The sequence below is a fragment of the Sciurus carolinensis genome, chromosome 6 (genome assembly GCF_902686445.1).
Source record: "Sciurus carolinensis chromosome 6, mSciCar1.2, whole genome shotgun sequence".
Taxonomy (NCBI): Eukaryota; Metazoa; Chordata; class Mammalia; order Rodentia; family Sciuridae; genus Sciurus; species Sciurus carolinensis.
Window position 1 is genome coordinate 53,730,573 of NC_062218.1, and position 23,640 is coordinate 53,754,212.

Below are 23,640 nucleotides of genomic sequence, written 5' to 3' on the forward strand. Positions count from 1 at the left end.
GTTAAGCAAGCACTCTACCAGTGAGCTACAACCCTAGTCCTTAAAGAACCGTTTTAACAGCATCAAAAATACTAAGCACACAAAGCTAAACTATCAAACCAATCTTGGTGCCCTTACACAGATGAATGGAAAAAGAAAATGGGGTATATATACTCAATGGAATATTACTCAGTCATAAAGAAGAATGAAATTATGGCATTTGCCAGTAAATGGACAGAACTGGAGAATATCAATGCTAAGTGAAATAAACCAATCCCCCAAGACCAAAGGCCGAATGTTTACTCTGATATGCAGATGCCAATTCACAATAAGGTGGGGGTGGTTAGGGAAGAACAGAAGTACTCTGGATTAGACAAAGCGGAATGAAGGGAAGGGATGGGAATGGGAAAAAAAAGATTTAAAAAAATAAGCAATGAATTTGACAAAAGATATGTAAGACCTATATGCTGAAAACTACAAAAACATTTATGAGATATTTATTGTAATACTAAGTAAATGGAGATCTGAATTCAGACTAAATATGTTAAAGATGTCAATTCTCCCCAAACTCAATTTATAAAGTAGGTGGAAGTTTATCAAAATTTCATCAAGCTTTTTATGGGATAGAATAAAAAGCCACCCTTAAAATTTATGGAAATGTGAAACAATTTTGAAAACAACAACAAATTTAAAACACTCATATTATTTGATGTCAAAACTTATTATTGATAAGCTTTAATAGGTAACTAAGATTACATGGTATTGGTCTAATACAGAAATATAGAACAAAGGAACAGAAATATCTACAGTATGGAATGAAGAACAAATGGAGGATCAGAAATAGGTACACACATTTATATAGTAATTCCTCCTTATCCAGCTTTCCTTTCTTTGGTTTCAGTTATCTGGGGTCAAATTTGGTTTGAAAATATTAAATGAAAAATTCCAAAAATGAATAACCCTTAAGTTTTAAATTGCTGCTCTGGGTATTGTGATGAAATCACTGACCCTCTAAGGACATGAATCGTCTTTTGTCTAGTATATCCATCCTGTATACACTACCCACTTGTCAATCACTTAGTCGCCATCTATTAACTTTCACAGTACTGCAGTGCTTCTGTTCAGGTAACCCTTGTTTTACCTAAGGATGGCTCCAAAGTACAAGAGAAGTGATGCTGGTAATTTGGATATGCCAAAGAGAAGACATAAAGAACTTTCTTTAAAGTGAAAGTAGAAATTCTTGATTTAATAAGGAAAGAAAAATCATATGCTAAGATTGCTAAGATCTAGAGTACAATAAAATATTTTGAGACCATATTCATAACTTTTGTTACAGTATATTTATTATTCTATTTTATTATTAGTTATTGTTAATCTTACTATAACTAATCTATAAATTAATCTTTATTATAGGTATGTATGTACCTGCAAAAATATAATATACATAGGATAAAAGTTAGAGCTTCAAATTGTTTTTGGCTTTACATCACATTTTATTTTTTAGTTCCTTTTAGAATCCATTTTGATATGATTATATAAGCATGGAATATATCTAATTAGAACCCCAGTCTTGTGGATGTACACAAGATTCACTATGATATATTCATATATGTATATAGAAAAGATATGTCAGAGCTGCATGCGGTGGTGCACACCTGTAATCCCAGTGGCTCAGGAGGCTGAGACAGGAGGATTGCAAGTTCAAAGCCAGCCTCAGCAATAGCGAGACCCTAAGCAACTCAGTAAGACCCTGCATAGACAAAGACAATACAAGACAAAATAGGGCTGGGGATGTGGCTCAGTGGTTGAGTGCCTCTGAGTTCAATCCCTGGTACCAAAAAAAAAAAAAAAAAAGGCTGGAAAAGATATGTCAGATTCATTCCTTTATCCTTCCTTTCCCTATCCTTCCTCCCTTCCTTTTATTCCCCTTTGTCTAATCCACTGAACTTCTATTTCCACCCCCCGCCCACCATTGTGGGTTAGCTTCCACATATCAGAGAAAACACTTGCCCTTTGGTTTTTTGGGGGGATTGCCTCATTTCACTGGGCAAGATAGTCTCCAGATCCATCCATTAACCAGAAAATGTGATAAAGGCATTCTTTTTATGGATGAGTAATACTCCACTGTGTATATATACATTTTCTTTATCCATTCATATGTTGAAGGGCACACAGGTTGGCTGCATAGCTTAGCTATTGTGAATTGTGCTGCTATATACATCGATGTGGCTATATCACAGTGATATGCTGATTTTAAATCCTTTGGGTATATACCAAGAAATCGGTATCTGGGTCAAAAGGTGGTTCCATTCCTAGTTTTTTGAGTAATCTCCACACTGCTTTCCAGAATGGTTGCTCCAATTTGCAGTCCTACCAACAATGTATGAGTGTACCCTTTTCCCCACATTTCACCAAAATTTATTGCTACTTGTATTCTTTCTTTCTTTCTTTCTTTTTTGGTATTGGGGATTAAACCCTGTGTCACTTAACCACTGAGCCACATCCCCAGTCCTTTTTCATATTTTATTTAAAGACAGGGTCTCACTGAATTGTTTAGGGGTTTGCTAAGTTGCTGAGGTTGGCTTTGAACTCATGATCCTCCTGCCTCACTCTCCCCGAGCCGCTGGGATACAGGCATGTGTCACCACGCCTTGCCTGTTACTTATATTCTTGATATTTGCCATTTTGGCTGCAGTGAGATGAAATCTCAGTGTAGTTTTAATTTGCATTTCTTTAATTCTAGAGATGTTGAACATTTTTTCATATATTTGTGACCACATTTCTTCTTTTGGGAAGTGTCTGTTTAGCTCCCTTGCCATTTATTGATTGTTATTTTTTGGTGGTTTTTTTTTAGTTCTTTGTTATCCTGGAAATGAACACCCTATCTGAGGTGCAGGAGGCAAAGATTTTCTCCTATTCTGTAGACTCTCTCTTCATGCTCTTGATTGTTTCCTTTGCTATGAAGAGGCTTTTAGTTTAATGCCATTCCATTTATTCATTTTTGATTTTACTTCCTGTGCTTTAGGAGTCTTGTTAAGGAAGTCTGTAGAACTTTTAAAAAATTTTAACAGAAAAAATACAGAAACAACCTTTGTGACTCAGTAGGGCAAATCTGTCTTAGAATTCAACACAAATCTTTTTTTTTTTTTTTTTCCTTTATGAGAAAAAGAAGTTTTATTGCTTTGATAGCAAAGAAGAAACACAGGGACCTCTCTCTCAGAGACTGAAACTCTCCTCCCATCAGGCAGAACTGGGGGCTTTCTTTGGAGGGGTAAAGGGGGTTGAACTTGGGGCACTTGACCATTGAGTCACATCCCTAGCCCTATTTAGAGATAGGGTCTCACTGAGAAGCTTAACACCTCACTATTCTGAGGCTGGCTTTGAACTTGCTATCTTCCTGACTCAACCTCCCAACCTGCTGGGATTACAGGAGTGTGCCACCACTCCACCAACTGGGGGCTTTTAAAGAGGTGATTCAAAGGCTACATTCCAGGCGTTTGTCCTCTGTCAAGAGTTATAATTCACTTGTTAATTTGGAAGACGGTCATTTCTGAGATCTGGTGCCATCCCCAAGTCTGAATTACTTTGTTGAACACAAATCTTAAAAGAAAACATAAAAAAAATGGAGTTAATCAAATTAGGAATTTAAGTTCTACAAAAGACAGTGTTAAGACAATGAAAAGATAAATGTGGAGGAAAGCATTTACTCAACAGGCCTATGTTTGAAAACGTTATACATTATCAAGAAAAGCCTCTCTTATGGGGCTGTTATTGGCCAGTCAGTTCCTGGAAGATGAGGTATGAGCTCTTGGAATATCCACCTGATTAATTTTGTATGCCCAAAACCTTGGACCACATGGTACCAGTTTAATTTGAGTTTATGTTAACTATGTGATTTGTGGTAAACACATTTTTTGCTCTGGGAAGGCTATAGTCACTCCCAGTAAAAATCCTTGACAATAAAGGTTTAGATGAGCTTTCTATGTTGACAACACATCATATGAGTTGTCATACATAGTTGTAGAGAGAATTAACATATCCATGTAACTCCATTGGTAAAGAACTCTTGTTAACTTATCCAAGTCCCTTGTCCTTTGATCATTTTAATCTGTGTCCTCTCATGTCAATAAACTACAACCAAGAATACACTACTTTTTCAGAGAGCTCTCAGTCTAATCCCTAAAACAATGAGCCTGGTGGGTGGTAGTCTTAGGGAAAACCCTGATACAACTGGTATCCCAAGGGAGATTTGCTATAATGACCCATGCTAGCTGAAACATGTTGAAAACATTGCTTGGGAAAATAAGGTTACTGGGGGACAGGCTGAAGAACTTTGATGCCTGATGGTTACTAATCATATAAGACAACAGTTGTGCTGTGATTAGTTACTGAAGGTAGAAGTCATCATTAAAATTTAGAAATAATAAAACCAACTTCCACAGAGTTGGACCATTGGATACATAAGGAACTATAAAATGAGAAATAAGCTAAGTATATAGTCCCTCTGCTATTTTTCTGTTAGCTAAAATGAAAGTAGTGTTGAGACCAATGCTAGCACTGTAAAGTCTGGATTTTGGCCAAGCTAACCTAAGGGATAGCCTAAGGGCTGCTACCAAAGGGGAAATTATATGCTGGAGCATTACTAATTATGTTGGAAATTTGGTGAACTTTTTAAATGTAAAAAATAATTATCTTTCATTCATGTATTATTTATTATTTCTTCCCTTCCATTTTTCAGTATTCTCCTACTCCTATTGTGTGTTACTGGTGATTGAACCAGGGGTGCTCTATCACTGAGTTATATTCCAGACACATATATTTTTTATTTTGAGACAGGGTCTCACCAAGTGGCCCAGGCCACTTTTGAGTTTGGCTTATTTCACTTAGCATGATATTCTCTTAACTCCATACCATAATGTTTTTAATGTACATCCATATTTTAGCTTATATCTGTTTAATTTCTTCTTATGGTCAAATAATGTATCATTGTATGCATATACATTTTACCTACTCTTCAGTTACTGGATATTTGAGTTGTTTTGCCATTTTAACTATTAAGAAAAATGGTGCTTTGAATATTCCTGTACAAGTTTTTATGTGGACACATATATTTTCATTTCCCTTGGGTATATGCTTACAAGCGAATCTGCTAGTTCATATACTAACTTTTCCCTTCCAGATGGTTATCCAAAATGGTTATACCATTTCATATTCCCAGCACTAGATAAGTGTTCTATTTGCTGCACATCTTCACTAACATGTTATTGTCTGCTTTGTTTTGTTAATTATAGCCATGCCACTGGGTATAAAGTAATCCTTTTTAAAAACTGGCATTGTTATTTTGTGGACTCAAATTTTTTTCTTATCCCTAGTAAAGTTTTATTTTTTAAAATTTTCATTTGTTCCCTGAATGCCTCTCCTTGAGGTTCATCTTTGTTCTATTATTTTTGAATTTCTGCCTTACACTAGGAAGCATTTTGCAAGTGTGTATGATCCTTATCTGGACATTTATATTTGAAATTCAAAAGACTCACTGAAAACTCTGTATATAAATGGAGTTTTTGATGTGTGGTCACTCTGCTTTTTTCTTGGGGACCTCCATATATTACCACTTTTTCTCTTGGGCTGTTTGTTTCTCTAGAGAAAGTTATTTTATCTCCTATCTGAGGCAGATAGCAGTACCAGACAGCAGTACCTTTGAAGTAAGAGGATGGGAAGGAGCTAGTAGCTCCATCATGCAATAAGAAAGCATAAACTAAACCTTTCTGTATTCTGACCAGTCAAACGTTCATCCTAGTAAACACCTGACCCGGTATCCCTTTGTCAAAAGCCAGGCTAGTTTAATATCTCCATGTGATACACTCCCAGTTTTCAGGCTTTTGAGTAAAAAATTGCTTGACTGTAAAAAAGAGAAACCTAAAAAGATCTCTGTCTGTGGTCTGATTTTAAAGGAAGTTCCTTATTTCAGTGTTCACTTGAACTATGAATTTTACAGGACCAGGTCCCTTTCAATTCCAAGTCTTTCTTTAATTCTATAGGTCAGATAATCTTTTTGTCACTATTTCTGTTTTTAGACATATTGATGTTAATTTCTTCCTATGCTCTACAACCTTGTGAAAATGTTTGCTTGCTTCTACTTTGTTTCCTGTATTTTAACTAGTAGACTTGACTTCAAATGTGCTATTATTGACATTTGTGTTTTGAGAAGGTGTCATATAGTCTCAAGCTGCCTTGAAATTCATTTTGTCCTTCTTGCATGCAAAATGTATTCATTCCATCTCAATAGTCCCAGAAGTCTTTAACTTATTCCAATATCAAATCAAAAGCCTGAATAAAATGCCTTATGTAAGTATCATCTAATCAGCTATGGGTGAGTCTAAAGAAATGGTTCATTCTGATACAAACTCATTTCTGGCTGTGGAACCTTTGAAATCAAACACGTTATATGCTTTGAAAATACAATCTTAGGGCAGGGATAAGATAGACATTCCCATTCCTAAGGGGAGACATAGGAAAGAAAAGGGTAACAGATTCCAAGTAAGTCTAAAACACAGTAGAACAACACTAAATCTTAAGGCACAAGAATACTCTTTGGCTTGATACTCTGTCTTTCAGGACCACTGGAGGTTCCATCTTCTTGACACTGGTGTGGTAGTTCTGCCCCTATGGCTTTGCAGGGCACGAGCTATCCTTACACATGAGTGTTTCCATGCACACACAGCTTTCATACAGCTAAACAGCAACTCTATATTTGGGTCTCACTCTCATAGCATCCATATGCCTGGGCACCATGGCTCTTCTAGGCTGGGGTTCCAAGTCGAAGGCTCTGCTAGATGGCCCAAATCTTTGAAACCTAGGCATCTACAATGCCAACTACCTTGTGAACTCTATGCACTGGTTCTGAAGAGATGGTCACTACAGCCCACATGGAACCAGGGTTCACTGGAGCTACACCTGGGGCAGCTCAGGAACATGGCGTCTATAGGGTAGAACTTATAATGAGAAGCCATGCTGCACAGTATGCCTCAAGATCCCTCAAGCTTCTCTGGTCCCTAGTTTATATTCTTCTATTGTCTTGAAAAACTTCACTTGGCTTCAGTTGATATGACTAACTTCCTTATCAGATGGTCAGATGGCCACTCAAAAGGAGTTCTCTTCTTCATAATATGGATAGGTTGAGTGTTTCAAAATTTTAAATTATTTCCTTTTAGATTAATAATTTCAACTTTAAATAATTTCTCTTCTCACATCTTAATACAGTCAAAAGATGCCAAGTCACATCTACACTTTGCTTAGATATTTCCTCAAATATTCAACTTCATGCTCCCAAGTTCTATTTTTCACAAAGCACTAGAACATGAACCAATTCAGCTAACTTCTTTGTCTTTTTATAGCAAGGATGGCCTCTTCTCCACATTATGATATGATCTATAAATTTTGGTCTTTGTTCTTATTTTCTGGCATATGATTCTTAAATCCTTACAAACTCCAAAGTAATAAGTGCCTTCTTAAAGGCTAGTAAGGTGATGAGGGCTAGCAGCTTTTAGGCAGCTTTAGGATGTGTGCTAATTACCAGAAAGATTAAGGCATGACCAGAGGTTTGGAACTTTCACCCCACTCCCAACCTCTGGGGAAGGGAGAGAAACTGAAGGTTAAGTTCATCACCAATGGTCAACAATTTAATCAGTTATGCTTACATAATGAAGTTTCCATAAAAACCCCAAAGAACTGGGTCCAGTTCTGAATATAGGAGTACATGGAGGTTCCAGGAGGGTGGCATAAAGAGGGCATGGAAGTTTCATGTCTCTTCCCATATGCCGCAGAATCTGTCAGAAAATTGGTTTCTGGTATGGAGAAATCTGCATGTATTTTGGTGCCAGTGATGCTGTACTAGTACTGCATAGCGAGAAAGAGAAAACACTAGTTTCTCCTCTCTATCCTTAGAAACACACTCCTCATTTCCATCTGAAACTACCTCAGAATGTCTTTACTGTGCATTCTTCCACCAATATTCTGTTCAGGCTTACTCAGGCACTAAAAAAACAGAGGCTTTCTCTATAGCTCTCCTCTTTTCTTTCTGAGTCATCACCAAAATTCTCTGTGAAGGTTTCCTCATGGTGATGTATGCTTTCCACTTTAAAATTCTTCAGCCTTTACTCATTACCCAGTTTCAAAGGAAATTCCACATTTTGGGTATTTATTAGAGTACCACCCCACCTCTCAGCACTTATTTTCTGTTATAGTAATTTGGGGCTATTATAACAAAGTTCTATAGACAGGGAAACTAAAAAAAAAAAAAAAAAAATCATTTCTCACAGTTCTAAAGGCTGTAAAGTACAAGATTAAGATGCCATAGCAGGGCACAATGGTGCACACCTGTTAATCCCAGGGCTTAGGAAGCTGAGGCAGGAGAATCACAAGTTCAGAGCTAGCCTCAGGAACTTAGTGAGGCCCTAAGCAATGCAGCAAAACTCTGTCTCAAAATAAAAAAATAAAAAATAAAAAAAGGGCTGAGGATGTGGCTCAGTAGTCAAGTGCTTTTGGGTTCAGTCACTGGTACCAAAAAAAAAAAAAAAAAAAAAAAAAAAAAAGATGCCAGCAGTTCTGGTGTCTGACAAAGGATACTGCCTTCTTACTCACATGGTAGAAAGGAAGAAATGTGGTGCCTTCAGTCACTTATAAAAGCATCAATCTGATTTATGAAGGTTCAACCCTCAAGACTTAATCACTACCAAAGTTCTTATCCCCTAGGTACTATTACACTGGGAATTAGATCCAAACATATGAATTTGGGTGACACACATTTTTAGTCCACACTAGAAGAACAGATGTATGTGTGTGGCCATTTAGTTATGTTTAATCTTTTGTTTTTATTATTAAGAGTTTAACCATCTAAAAACTAGATATGCAATTAAGATTACATATTACACACTAACATTAGCAATAGTTCTGATATAAAACTTGACTTCAAAATTCAAATTTTAAAAACTAGTTCAGTAAAATATAATAAAATAAAAAATTAAATATGGCTTTAGGGTGGCTTCATACTACTTTTCTTATGTCATGAACTAACCTAAAATATTTCTGGTTATAAATTATTTGAGTTTACTACAAATTCATAAATTACTTACCTCTTCTTTTCCTAATGTTACCAGAAAATCTTCCGTCAGGGGAGTTACTACAAAAACAAAACAAAATTATATATATATTTAGTTAATTCTCAAGAATTGGTTTTGTGGTGTTCTACAATAACCCTTTTCTGTATATTACAGAATGTTTTATAAAATACGTACAGTTTTTATAAAATTATTCTTGTTTCCCATCTTTGCACACATAACCAACTATATATACTTCTAGATAAATGTAGTGTTTATGCATTTTGTTTTTAGTGGTTTTTTTTTCCAACTCTCAAAGGCAAGTTTAATAATCTATAGTGTGTTCCTGTAATATTTTTCTCTGTAGGCACATAATCCTATGTGTGTGTATATACACATACACACACACACACACACACACACACACACGGATATATATATATTGTAATGTATAAAGCTGCTCCCCCCTCATCAGGTACAGTCATTTTGCCCGCCTCCCAACCACTTGTCAATCTGTGAACATCCTAGCTAGCTAATGGTTCATTAGTCAGATTGCAAGTATCCTTCTCCAATATTGGTCCCCTGTTAGCCCGGCAGAATTCAACTGTTTTACTGTAGCTTCCCCGCCATCTTTTTCCATTCTTCTTCTGTCTGTCCTACACACTTTTCTCTATCCTCCTGGCTTTCCACTCTCTCTAGTGCGTGCCCTTTTCTTTTCCTTTCTCTTTTCCTCTCATTTTCTCTCTTACCCTGCAGGGAGACACTGTTTGCTTAATAAATTCCCTTATGTGATTTCCCATGTCCGGTGTGGTTTCGTGGAAATTCCCTTAGAGTGGTGCCGTGACTCGGGATGAGATCTTCCACTGTCTCTTAAGGGAGTGGAACCCCATCTGACGACCCAGTGCCCCCGGATACGGCTTCACCTTCCATTCTGTCTGGTCGCTCTGCTCTGCATTTATCACTGGACTTCAGGTTGGTGAGTAGGCCGGTTCCCCTAGGCCGATTTTTAGTTACGGCAGGCCCCTATAAGGTAGGCCCCTATAATCGGTCTTTCTGCCGGGTGGATTCCTGATTTTATGGTGGAGATTCTCCCAGCCTTGAGGCTCATCTCGCACTCGAAAATCCTGATATCAGGTCCTCAACTCTTCTCGGTTTTTGCCTGGCCCACATGGATGTTTGTGTGACAACACGATCAATGTGCTGCCCCTCATCTCCAGCCCAGTACTCTGGCCTTGGGACACCCTGGCCACAGATTCAGCTGCATCAGTCCCCACCATGGAATCTGGGTCCTCCAATTTGGCAGATTCCACCCTGGGAACCCTTCGCCCAACCCCCGGTACTTAAAGCCATCAAAATCTGTTCGTGTAATGGTACACAGCTTCCATGAGCGAGCGGGCAGATGGAAAGGGATTCCTCATCTTCAAGTCTCTTCTTTCTTGTTTCTTGGCTCTTCCTGCAGGCTCAAGCGCCTCCAGACCCTGCTTCTATCTCAGTCAAGGGTTACATTGAAATGTAAATGAAGAAAGGCGCAGTGGGAGACCAGTTTCAAACCCAAGGGGAAAAAAAAGTGTCCATTTTAAATTTCTCCTGGGCTACAACTCAGAATACTTTTCTCCCCTTCTCATTTTCTCATGCTGTAATTAATGACCATTATCATTTTCTTCTAAGACTTTTGTTTTTCTTAAATGCCATATTTTTGAGCTCACAATTTTGATCCTATATACCTAGGTTAATAATTTTTGATTAGTTCTTTTTATCCAACTCTAGAGTTATTTTTGAACATCTGTTACATTGCAATGGAGATAAATACTACAAGGCCTTTACTTTTGTGTTAAATATAAGCACGCATAAAAATTAAAATTTTAAAAATGGATCCAAATATTTTTAATTCATGTGATTTAAAAAAGTTCAATTTAAATTGGGTAAACTAATAGAAGTAAAATGTCTTTAAAATTAACTCACAAGTCTCTAGGTGGTCACACTAATAAAATACTAATGTTTATAAAATGTCTAACATCAATTTTTGTAGAACTTTTCAACAGGAAAGAGATGGGAAATAATGCTTACACTTGTCTGACATCTTGTTTTTTTACACTTATCTGATATCTTGTTTTTTTTCTACAATAAGATGAGTGAATTAGAGTCGACATGTATGGGATTACTCAAATGTGTTTGTAGAGACATCTGATTAATTTACAAAGTTATTCCATGGAGTAACATACTTAAAAACATTATTCTTTGTATATTAAATGTGTTAATATTTTCCAGGTATATAAGCCTTTAAAGCAGAAAATTTATCAAGCTGCTATTCTCCAAATTAAACTTGTCTATAATGGTAAATCTATCATTTAATGTTCTATTATAGGACATGTCATCAATAGGGTATATGTAAAATTTGTTAAATGTATTTCTAAAAGTTATTGAGAGGACAGTTGAAAGCTCTCTCAGCTTTTCTTTAATGCCTACATACATATATAAACGTTGCTGACATAACTCTTTAGATCTGCATTTCCATCAGAGAACAGAGTTCCATCTGATCTCAGCTTAATCTTCAAAATCTCTGTTTATAAACCTTTATTTTCTAATATTCCTTTGCCCCTCACTGAACTTGAGAATTTGGTCATAGCAAAAGAGGAAAAATTAGCTTTAGGAAAAGCCCTGCCTTACCTGAGATAAGGCTCTGCCTCACAACTCTGCTGCACGTCAGAATGGCTCCAAAGTAAGCCAGACTTTAACTCATTTAAAGTTGTGTTCAAAAGTCTGATGTTTGTTGTAAAAATTACTGTGATCTCAAATGGGAACTCAGCCAAAATTCAAGATAGCTATTGCACAAACCGAATGTTTTACTGTTGGTGATTCCATTTTGTATTTTCCTTGTATAAAAGGGGGTAAATAACTGTGAAGTTATAGACATTGAAGCTAAAGCCCAGTACTCTTAATTTATGACTGGTGAGACTGACTTGCTTGATGATTAAGATCAATCTTAGAGATTGAGATTAAATACAGAGGTCAAGAAAAGTCCATATTTGGGTCTTGCCCTCAAAGTCAGACTGAACCCAGGGAATAAGGGGACTTCTCCAAAGGAGCTTTGCAACTCTGGGTCACACAACCTCCTGACCAAGAAGATTGATGAGGCCACCAGAGGAAAAGCCACTCAGTGCACCTGCTGCAGAGGAGGGTCATGAAAAAAGGGAAATACCCCTAATGCTTCCAAGGGGAGCCACCTCATCCAGAAGACCCTGCCTAACCAATGGCACTAATGGAGCTAAGAAGCTGCTCTTAAGTTCTCTATGAGTGACCCCTGTGGGAACTCAGCTGACTCTTTAACAGACAGGAACAGGTCACTTTGACCAGCTTGATCTTATACACCTAGCAAAACAGTTAAAACCAAAATATAGCCATTCTTGGGCATTTAAAAGAAATAATACTTAAATGTAACTTAAGATGTACACTTGTGTTAGCCCACTAGAATAAAGACTAAAAACTACAAAAGAGAGATTCTTAGGCAAATGTGCCTGATAACTACCAAGAGAAACTGCCAGAGTCAGAAGTTTTTAGTCAGTTTAAGGCCTATAGACACAGGTAGGCTTAATCTATGTTTGCTGGTATCTCTACTAAATGTTGTGTTTACATTCCTGATAACCTAGACAATGTTAAATTTCCCAAATAAAGGCCTTGTCCTCTCCAGCCTTTGCTAGGCCTTGTTATGCGAACAACTTCTCAGTTCTTCCACCCCCTGGTGAGGAATTATTGACTTCTGTCATCTTTATGATATGCATTGGCATGTTCCAGATTCTGCAACATTTATATTGTATCAATCTCATTTCAGTACTCATGTCTTTTTGTTCTTCTCTCATAGAAGCACCCATCCCCAGATGCCTTTACAACCTGCTCTTCCCAAACGGACTTCTACCATGAACCCCTCAATTAACCAGATTTCTAAAAAGGGAACTCCAAACTGCTTGCCCCACGTTGCCCCCTTCCAGCTCGAAGAAGACAGATCGGTCATCACCCCTTTTCTCTACAGCAGTGAAGGAGTTCCTAGAATTAGAGGGGTAAATGAAGTCAGAATTGGGGACAGGCAGTTAGTGTAGAAATAGGGGATCAGTCAAATCGAGGAAATGAAGTCCATGAAAATCATCTGCCTTTGGAAGTCTGGAAGGAGAATGGACTTTTTACATCTCACCTGCAAAACCAACGCCAGTCACTTAGGCAGGAAGGAGAGAGAAGGTTTCAAAAAGAACTGGAGAACAAAAGATTTTCTTATAAAAAAAGAAATGGGGGAATGTAATGTATAAAGCTACTCCCCCGCCCATCAGGTACAGCCATTTTGCCCGCCTCCCAACCACTTGTCAATCTGTGAACATCCTAGCTAGCTATTGGTTCATTAGTCAGCTTGCAAGTATCCTTCTCTGATATTGGTCCCCTGTTAGCCCAGCGGAATTCAACTGTTTACTGTAGCTTCTCCGCCATCTTTTTCCATTCTTCTTCTGTCTGTCCTACACACTTTTCTCTATCCTCCTGGCTTTCCACTCTCTCTAGCGCGTGCCCTTTTCTTTTCCTTTCTCTTTTCCTCTCATTTTCTCTCTTACCCTGCAGGGAGACACTGTTTGCTTAATAAATTTCCTTATGTGATTTTTGGTGTCCGGCGTGGTTTTCGTGGGATTTCTTACATATATACATATATATATCTGTTTTTACAAGAATAATATCAGCTAGGCATAGTGGTACACACCTGTAATCCCAGCAACTCAGGAAGTCAAGGCAAGAAGGTCACAAATTTAAGGTCAGCCTCAGCAGCCTCAGCTACTTAGCAAGGCCATAAGCAACTTAATGAGACCCTGTAGCTGGGGATGTAGCTCAGTGGGAAAGTGTGCTTGGGTTCAATCCCCAGTACCAACAAAACAAAACAAAACAAAACAAAACAAGAAAAATCCCACAAGAATAATATCATGTCATATATATTATCTTCATCATGAATTCACTCAATAGAACTCCCATGAAAACTCCTTCTATTCATCTGGTATAGGTCTAATTCATCTTTTTTATTGACTGCATAATATTCCACAGCAAGAATATACCATAACATACTGAGTGATTCTGTTGACTAAACATAACTTTGCACTTAGATTTTAGCTACAATAAATAAGGATATAGTAAGCACATTTTTATGTCATTATGTATTAATGCTTTCATTTCTATGGAACACATTCTCAGAAATGGAATTTCACAAATGAAATGTTTATTTTCAATTTTAGTAGAAGATACCAGATTCCTTTCTTAAAACATATCTATAAGTAATGAATTGAAAACAGCAAAAGATAACTGGAGATGTAGCTCAGTGACAGAACGTTTGCCTAGCATGTATGAGGCACTAGGTGCAATATCTATAGCACTGCCCCAAAACAAAAAAAAACCCCAAAACAACAAAAACAAAAACCAACAAAAGATAAACTAAACTCTTCCATAAATTTTGCCAGACTAATGAACAGAAATGAATATTAATTCTGCACAGTAAAATTTGTGTTAAATTCTTATATTAAAAATATAAGTTTAAAAAGTTTACTTTTCCTAATAAAATGTTATTTGAAATTTTTCAAATGATATGCTATTGAAAACTTTCAAAGGTATGTGGTTATTTCTCATCAATAACTAGGGAGCATATTTTTCAAGTATCAATGGTAACTCTGAATTGCATATTCAGAAATGAAGAAATTAAGACATTCTCAAGGTGTTTGACTCTTAGGTCTAATATTCTTATTCTATTCCTTTTGATGCTGTGTATCACAGGATTTTTAATTTTTATTTTTCTTGTTATCATTATCCCTTAATACACATGCTTTATCCTGGCACTACTGAGAGCATAGGTAGCTCTGTTGCCCTCATACCCATAGTTGCCAATTCCACAGGCTGCTACGTTGGAAGTTTTTAAACATTTTTATATTCTTAGAATCTGTCATACTGTATTTGTTGAAATGATTGTTTGAATATATGTTTAAATGCTATTCTCAGCTTTCTTTTTCCCTATCTTCCTAGTAACAGGGGAATTAAAGCAATTTCAAGAAAGCCAAATGGAACTTGTAAATCTTCTTGTGATCATTAAATTAATTTGTCTACAAAAATATAAATCTAAAAATTAAAATCTTACCTTCAGGCATTTCTTTGTGCCACTGACTGAGTTCAGCAGTTAAACATTTCACTTGCATAATCAATAATGAGAGCTACAAAAAAAGAGTAAGAGATTTAATAGATATTCATAGCTATTCATAGATTACAATGTAGATCATCTTAATACTTTTATATTAGTTCCTAACATAAATAGTTAATAAAACAGTACAACTAAACAATAAACACCTAACACTGTAAACAGAAATCCGCTTTAAACTATGCTAGTTATAGCATGTTACACCAATAATACAGAATTAAAAATGATAAATTCTGCTTCACCATTTAAATTAAAAGAACCTAAGTACATTAAGGAGATTTCCTTAAAAACAACAACAAAAAAAAAACCCTTAAAATAAAAAATAGGCCAGGCACAGTGACGTCTACCTCTAATCCAAGCTACTTCAGCTGGGCAACCTCAGTGCCTTAGCAAGAGATTCTGTCTCAAAATAAAAAATAAAAAGATGTAGGTATGTAATTCAGTGGTAGAGCACTTATCTTGCATGCCTGGGGCCCTAAGTACTATTCCCAGCTCCAGTAAAAAGTTATTTCTTGCCAACATTTTTAGATAATTTTGCATTAAAATGTTATTTTTCTTCTCTTAGAAAAACTATAACTGCTTTTATGAATAGCTACATATATATTTAAATAAAATTTAAAGGGCTGGGGTTATAGCTCAGTGGTGGAGCACTTGCCTAGCTAGCATGTGTGAGGCACTGGGTTCAAATCTCAGCACCACATATAAACAAATAAAGTAAAGGTCCACTGACAACTAAAAAAAATATTTAAAAAATAAATAAATAAATACCAATTTAAATACATAAATGAGATAATTATAAAATAATATAGGTCGCCACAAGTCACACATAAAAACCAGTTTTACTCCACAAGTGTGTAGCTTGTAAACTGTGTATTCCTTAGCCAAATATAAATTGGGGTAATGTGGTTTTGGTGGTAGGTATACCAGGCATTCCAATTCTGATAATCTATGTGAAAATCCATTTACTGATTATAAGATTAAAGTTCATCTATGCTTAAAATTAAATTCCAGAGCATTTTTAATCTTCTAGTTGTAATTCTTATTGGTACCCAGACAGATTAAAAATTCACATTTCAAAAATAAAATGGATTTTACTGAAGTATTTATATCACAAGGGTACCAAGTAGGATCTTTTGCAACCTACAGTAGCTCAAAGACTCTGCTCTGTATCATAATATTGCCTGTCAAAATATATCAGAAAGGGGGGGAGTGAAAAATATCTAGAGATTCTTTGGAAGTTTTATACAATTATATAAAATAGCATTGACAAATACTTTAAATCTTTATCAAAGCAGAGTTTAATATTTTCCTTACAGATAATTAAATAAGAATGTGAAAATAATTTTTGTGAACTATAAAGTGATTTATAAATGTAATTTATTACTAGGAAGAGATAACTTCCTAGTTCAACATTAAGTTAAGTAAAATTATCACATGATGATAAGGAATCCAAATCACTTCTGTTCAGATTAGGTTGAAATATGTGAAATTACTGAGGTTCATTTTAAACTCATAATAAACAATAATTTCATTTAGTAAAACCCATACATACTAATGATACTATATTGATGAAGCACATGTTTTAGTGTACCAAAGCCCAGCAGGCAAGCATATTTCTGATCTTGCTATTAAATTGAACATTTTCTAAAAATAATAGTATTTCTAAAGAAATTTAATTACTAATATTTTCTTAAAGTATCAAACTTCTTGCTTTAGAAAATGGACTTCTAATGAAGTTTTGAAGATAATAAAGTATGCAGAAAAGAATTAACAAAGCAGGACTGAAACTGTTTTTAGAAAGATCTGCTTATAACATTGTCCCTTGGCTGGCATTAAGAACATTGCTGGACTTCAAGAAGGTATGTTCCTACCACCCAAAAGACTCCTAACAGTGGCTTAACACACCTAAACTGTTTGTGCAAAGAACACCTGCTTTCCTTCTGTTAGTCTGGTATTTTTGTCATCTGCCAGATAGGATATGCCTATGTGACCAGCTTCCACTGAAAACTTTGGATAGTGTTTCAATGAGGTTCTCAGACAGACATATTGTCACAACTATACCTAAGACTTGAACAGATCCTATGTGACTCTACTAGGACAGAACTCCTGGATGTGCCTGGTTTCCTGTGGACTTCACCCCAGGCAACTTTTCCCATTGTTGATTTTACTCTGTATCCTTTCATTGTAATAAACTTAGCCACAAATACACTATATACAGAGTACGGTGAGTTCTGCTAGAGAATCATCAACCCTATGGGTGGGCTTGGGGACTCTCAACACAATAAGAAAACACATATTGTGTATTCCTTGAATATTGCTATTATTGACTATATTAGGATACCGCACATTTACGGCTACATAAGCACTCCCCTCAGACCCAATGTTTGGTTCACTGCATGAAAATCATTTAGGAAGCTTGTAGGTCCAATCCCTAATGATTTTGATTTAGTAGATCTTAATTTCTACAATGTAGAAACTATATTTTCCAAGGAAGATGATAGTTGGCTTATTATGCAATGCTTTTCCAAAAGCAATATTCAGTTTATTTATCCCTTGTAACACAACTACATATTTATAGTTTAAAAAAATTTTTTTAAAGTTGTAGATGAACACAATAAATTTACTTGTTTTTATGTGGTGCTGAAGATCAAACCCAGTACCTCACACGTGCTCAGTGAGCGCACTATCACTGAGCCACACCCCCAGGCCAAGAGTCAAAGAATTTTATGGACACAAAAAGGAATGTAGTTGTTTATCACTAATTTTGATATTAAGAATCTAACAAGTTGGGGGCTGGGGTTGTATCAGTGGTACAGCATCTGCCTAGCATGTGTGAGGCACTGGGTTTGATTCTCAGAACCACACATAACTAAGTAAAATAGGTCCATTGACAACTAAAAAAAAAAAGTGACAAATTAGTTTTTCCCTTTCTTTATTTCTCCCTCAATTTTTAATTGAGTATCATTATAATCATGGACTTTTATTTTTTATATTATTATGTTCAATTAAAGTTATTATTCATTGTAATACCAAATTTGGATAGCAGGAGCACCTTCAAATTAGTTCTTTTGTCTTTTGACATCCTCAATAAGTTTGGGGAAACTTTCATTGGAATCATCTGTACATTGGATTCTGTCCTTAGAATTTTTATCGTTAAAATGTTTTTAATATTTTACATGGTAAAATACATCTAAATTTTCTTTTAGAATAGCTAGACTTATATCATTAGTCAAGAATTTTTCTCCTATTCCTGATTTGCACAAATATTCACCTACTTTTTTAACAAGATTTTGTTTTTTTGGCTAATTCATCAGGAGTTTATGTGGTACGTGAGGAAAAATAGAGATCTGGTTTTATTTTCCTCTATGTGGATATCTAGTTGTATTACTATAACTAATTATCTAATTCATCCTTTTATGCAGATTTGAACTATTATATTTTTGTCATATTTAAAATTCTTAATCTGATCTGCTGATCTATTCCTAAACCTATTGCTTATCTCAACATATCTAAATCATCTTCTTAAGCCTAAGGTAAAATCAATTAAGGTTCCGCTTAGATAGAAAAATAACTTTGGCTATTTTACCTAAAATGGAGTAAGACTATCTTTGCTCTATTTTTTTTTTTTTTTAATTTTTAACAAGGTGTCACAATAGCAACCAACAAGCTATTCACTCAACTGCTAAATGTATGTATTTAAAAAACAAATAATAAAGAAAATGTTTTCTTATTTATAATACGTTGATTAAATTTTTTTTGCACATGTGTGATCAAACCCAGGAGTACTTTACCACTGAGTTAAGCTACATCCTCAGCCCTTTTTATTTTAAGACAGGGACTCTCTAAACTGCCAAGGCTGACCTCAAACTTGCAGTTTTTCTCCCATGTCACTGGGATTATGGGCTTGTGCCACAGCACCAACTCCTTTTTTTATTTTTTTGATGGAGTCTTATTATTTTATTCATTTCCAACTCTTAAATCAGAAAGAGCAAAGAGTTTTCTAAATAATTAAGAATATAGGTATTAGTAAAGTTATTATATTTGAAATAAATATAAACAAATATACTTCTTTTCCAAAACACAAAGAATTGTACTTATATATTTTTAAGGAAAAAAAAAAAATGTTCATACCTGAGCATTTGAATTAGTGAGGGTTTCAGTTCCAGTAAGTGATAATTTATTCTGACACTTGATTGAAAAAGAGAAACAAGTCAGATAATATAACCCATAGACAATTTCCTTTCCCTCCCCTTTTAAATCAGTCCAATGTAATACTGTATGTAAAACAACATACAGATATTTAACATAAGAGTTTTAATTCCTCACTTTCTAGGCAAAAGGATGAAGAAGCAGCCAAACAGGTCCCAAAGTAAATACATCAAAAGGAAAAGGTGATACCAGAATGAAAGAAAAAGAACAGAAACTAATAGCTAGGGTGAATTATAAACTACAGAATGGAAAAAAAGGGGGATGGCAGTAAGAGAATGAGAGAAAATACTGTGGAAAATAACAAAGTAGATAAGACCTTAGTTAAGATCATAAAATAAGGGCTGGGGATATAGCTCAGTTGGTAGAGTGCTTGCCTCCCAAGCACAAGGCCCTTGGTTCGATCCCCAGCACCGCAAAAAAAAAAAAAAAAAAGATCATAAAATATCCTACAGGAGACACTGTTCTTGTGCATAAAAAAAGAAAATCCAAAATTGTTAATAATATCTGAGAAGTAAAATTGAGTAATTTAAGTTTAAAAATTTATTTTTGCTTATTTCTAGTTGTAATTTTTTTAATAAAAATTAGTGGATTTGTTGTTGTTGTTTATACTGGGGACTGAATCCAGGGGCACTTTACCACTAAGCTACATCCTTACTCTTTTTTATTTATTTATTTGGAGACAGGGTCTCACTAAATTTTTATTTTTAAACCCAAATTTATACACTGAAAAAAAATACAAAAAAAAAGGTTACACAAATTATGTAGTAGATAAATTAATGATTTAAGAGTGCCAAGGGTTTATGTTAAAAATTATTTAAAGAAATAAGAAAAGAGAATCTACAGTCAAGTGTGGTGGCACATGCCTATAATCCCAGTGGTATGGGAAGCTGAGGTAGGATGATCATGAGGTCAAAGCCTCAGAAATTTAGTGATACACTATCTCTAAATAAAACATAAAAAAAGCACTGGGGATGAGGCTCAGTGGCTCAGTGCTCCTGGATTCAATCCTCAGTGCCAAAAAAAAAAAAAGAGAGAGAGACTCTACTATAAATCTGCCCTACTGTGAACCTTTACTGGGAAAAGGATGCTAAAAACTTCTGCAGCCTCTATCATACATTATATTAAGTAGAACAGTATTTTTACCAAGATACTGTGGTGTACCAAGCACAATTCTCTCACTAAAACAGAAAATGTATAGATGCTTCAAACTCAACAATTTCTAAATTAATTCATGCTTTCACTTATAATTATGTGTTCCTCCCATTTCTATACTGTGTTTTAGGGAATAACCCCTCCAACCAGCCAAAGGCCCAGACCATGAACTTGAAACTATCCAAGATAATTCTCTCCAATTTCACAGTGATTAACCTCCTTAATATCTCTTCAACCCATTCTATTTGTAATAACACTATTTAGGCCTTTGCTTTTGAATAGCACTACTACTAGAGACTCCTAAATGTTCTTTTTACTTACAATCTTACTCCTTTGCCCTCCATTTTCTTCAGAAACACCAGAATCATTTTCTCAATCTGCCTATCAGATCATGTCACTTCAGTGTTTATAATCCTGCTTCCCATAGTACACACTCAACAAAATTCTTCATGACCTTGCTCCTAGTTAACTTTCCAGTCTCACTCCACAAGTCTTTCTTCTTAATAACATTATTTATAATATTCTCCTTAGAGTTCTCTAAACTCTTGATCTTTCTGCTTTCTATGCCTGTCCTACTTTCATAGTTCAAGTCTTACCTATCCTTTAGAAATGAAATTAGTGATTATTTCTTATAGAAAGTTATCCATGACTCTTCAGCCTAGATAACATACTCCTCCTAAGTATAGTTTTGTACTTCAAATATTATATTACATATAATATTATATGTATAGCCGTTGCCTCAAGATAATAATCCTAGGATTAGGAATTGTCATAATTTTTCTCTTTCTATAGCTTATCTATCATAAAGTTTCTTAAATAAATGCTCATAGGTCTAAAAATGAAATAAATATTTACCATATATAATAACAAAATTCTTTCTTTCCAAAGTCTAATTATTATTGAAACTGATTTAACTCATATTAACTGATACATCACCTTTATCTCTTGATACTTACTTCTTCCATGTCTTTCCATATTTCTTCACATTCTTTAATAAGTTCTTCTTCAGTATCTGTAACAACTTCCACATCTGTAGTACTATCAGGATCTAGATCTTGCTGACTCACTGACATGTAGTTTGTGATTTTCTTAGCCTTATAAGAAAAACTAAAGTAAAATATATTTATTCATTCAACAAATAGTTGTTGAATACTTATTACGTGACAGATACTCATCTAGGTGCTAAAAATGTAGCATAGACTAAAATAGACAAAACCCTTCCTACTGAAAGGGAAATGTTAATACACTACTGTTGGAAGGAATATAAATTAGTACAACCATTATTAAAACAGTATGAAAAAAAAAACAGTATGGACATTACTCTAAAAACTAGAAATAGAACTACCATATGATCCAGCAATTCTACTAGTGAATATATATCCAAGGGATATGAAATCAGTATATTAAATAGATATCTATAGCATTAGTCACAGTAGCAAAGATAATGGAATCAACCTAGGTATCCACCAACAAATAAATGGATAAAGAAAATGTGGTGTATATTCACAATGGAATATTATTCAGATATAAAAAAGAATGACCCCTGGGTTCAATCTCCAGTACTCCAAAAAAATAAAATAGAATAAAATTCAATCATTTGTGGCAGCAGGAATAAAGACACTATGTTCTATAAAATAAGTCACTTGAAGAAAGACAAATACCACATGTTTTTGCTTACATGTGGAAACTAAAAAAGTTGATTTCCTACAAGTAGAGCACAATAGTGATTTTCAGGGTTTGGGAGGGTAAGAAGAGGATGGAGAGAGGATTTTTAATGGGCACAGAGGACAGTAACATTAGTATACAGATAACAATTGTATATTTCAAAATAGCTAACAGAATTATGAACATTCCAACACAAAAAAATGGTAAATGTTTGAGGTGATGGATATGGTAATTACCCAAATATGATATTTGTACACTGTATACAGGTACTAAAGTTAGAGTTTTGTTTGTGGGAGTGGGTTGCTGGGGTTAAACTCATGGTCTCATACTGCTAAGCAAGCACTTACTACTGAGTTACACTCCTAGTTCCTCTATACACGTATTGAAATATCACATCATATCCCAGAAACATATACAATTATTATGACAATTAAAAATTTTTAAAAGAACAATTACCATTTAAACTGATAGGGAACAAAGTTACTATGAACTAAAAAAAAAATTCCCTTCCACATGGAACTTAATTCTACTTAAGGAAAGCAGACAATAAACAACAACAAAAAAATAGTATACAATATGAAATGATTTTAAGTGTCAAAGAAAAAAGCAAGGCAGGAAAAAGAATAGGGAGTGCTACAGCAGGGAAAGATCAGCTTAAGAAAAAAGTACATGATACTTTTTTGGGGGGGAGTCAGTAGAAATTAAACCCAGAGGCACTCTATCACTGAGCTATAGCCTCAGCTTTTTTTTTTGTATTTGAGACAGTATATTTTATACTTGACTTGCTAAGTTGGTTAAGGTCTCGCCAAGTTGCTGATGCTGGCCTCTGACTTGTAATCCTCCTGCCTCAGCTTCTCAAGTCACTGGGATTACAGGTGTGCAGCAACTCACCTGGCTCCAAATTCATCTATTTTAATGGGAGAATCAGCGGAGTATCAAGAGCATAAATGCACATAAGTCAACAGATATGTTGGTAGGAGTTTGTGGAAGCTCTGTTTGGATTGCTCCTTAGGAAAATTTTAACTAAGGTTATCAGCTGTGAATGAGAATGGGGAGAAAGGATTACACATTTAAGAAGAGAGAAAAAGAAATATATAAAATAGATATATGAGAGAATGTGAGAGGATAATGTAGTAGGATTACTGGCTAAGTGTTACAGGTCCACTGGAAATAAGTAGTCATGAATTTAATGGGAAACCAGAACAGGGCTGTGTGTTTTCCTCCACACTGAGGCACCACAGAGACAATTCAAATAATGGCCACAAGAGTGATCAGCTAAGATAAGTTGGAGAATATAACCACTAGAGGAGAGGAGGTCAAGAAAGAATAATCTAT

The 23,640-nt window shown here is 35.2% G+C and overlaps 1 protein-coding gene across 2 annotated transcripts in view; it reads right to left on the bottom strand.

The window, feature by feature from the left end:
• Cenpk (centromere protein K) overlaps positions 1-23,640 on the bottom strand; it is a 39,298-nt gene that overhangs the window by 11,254 nt on the left and 4,404 nt on the right. The window contains exons 3-6 of one of the 2 annotated variants that reach the window (XM_047556134.1): positions 21,597-21,734; positions 19,411-19,467; positions 15,223-15,295; positions 9,111-9,157 (exon numbers count right to left, since the gene is read on the bottom strand). In XM_047556134.1, the coding sequence (XP_047412090.1) occupies positions 9,111-9,157; positions 15,223-15,295; positions 19,411-19,467; positions 21,597-21,713 (294 nt within the window). In that variant the 5' untranslated portion in view covers positions 21,714-21,734. Of the gene's footprint in view, positions 1-9,110; positions 9,158-15,222; positions 15,296-19,410; positions 19,468-21,596; positions 21,748-23,640 lie in introns of both variants that reach the window. The other variant, XM_047556133.1, reaches the window with a different exon arrangement.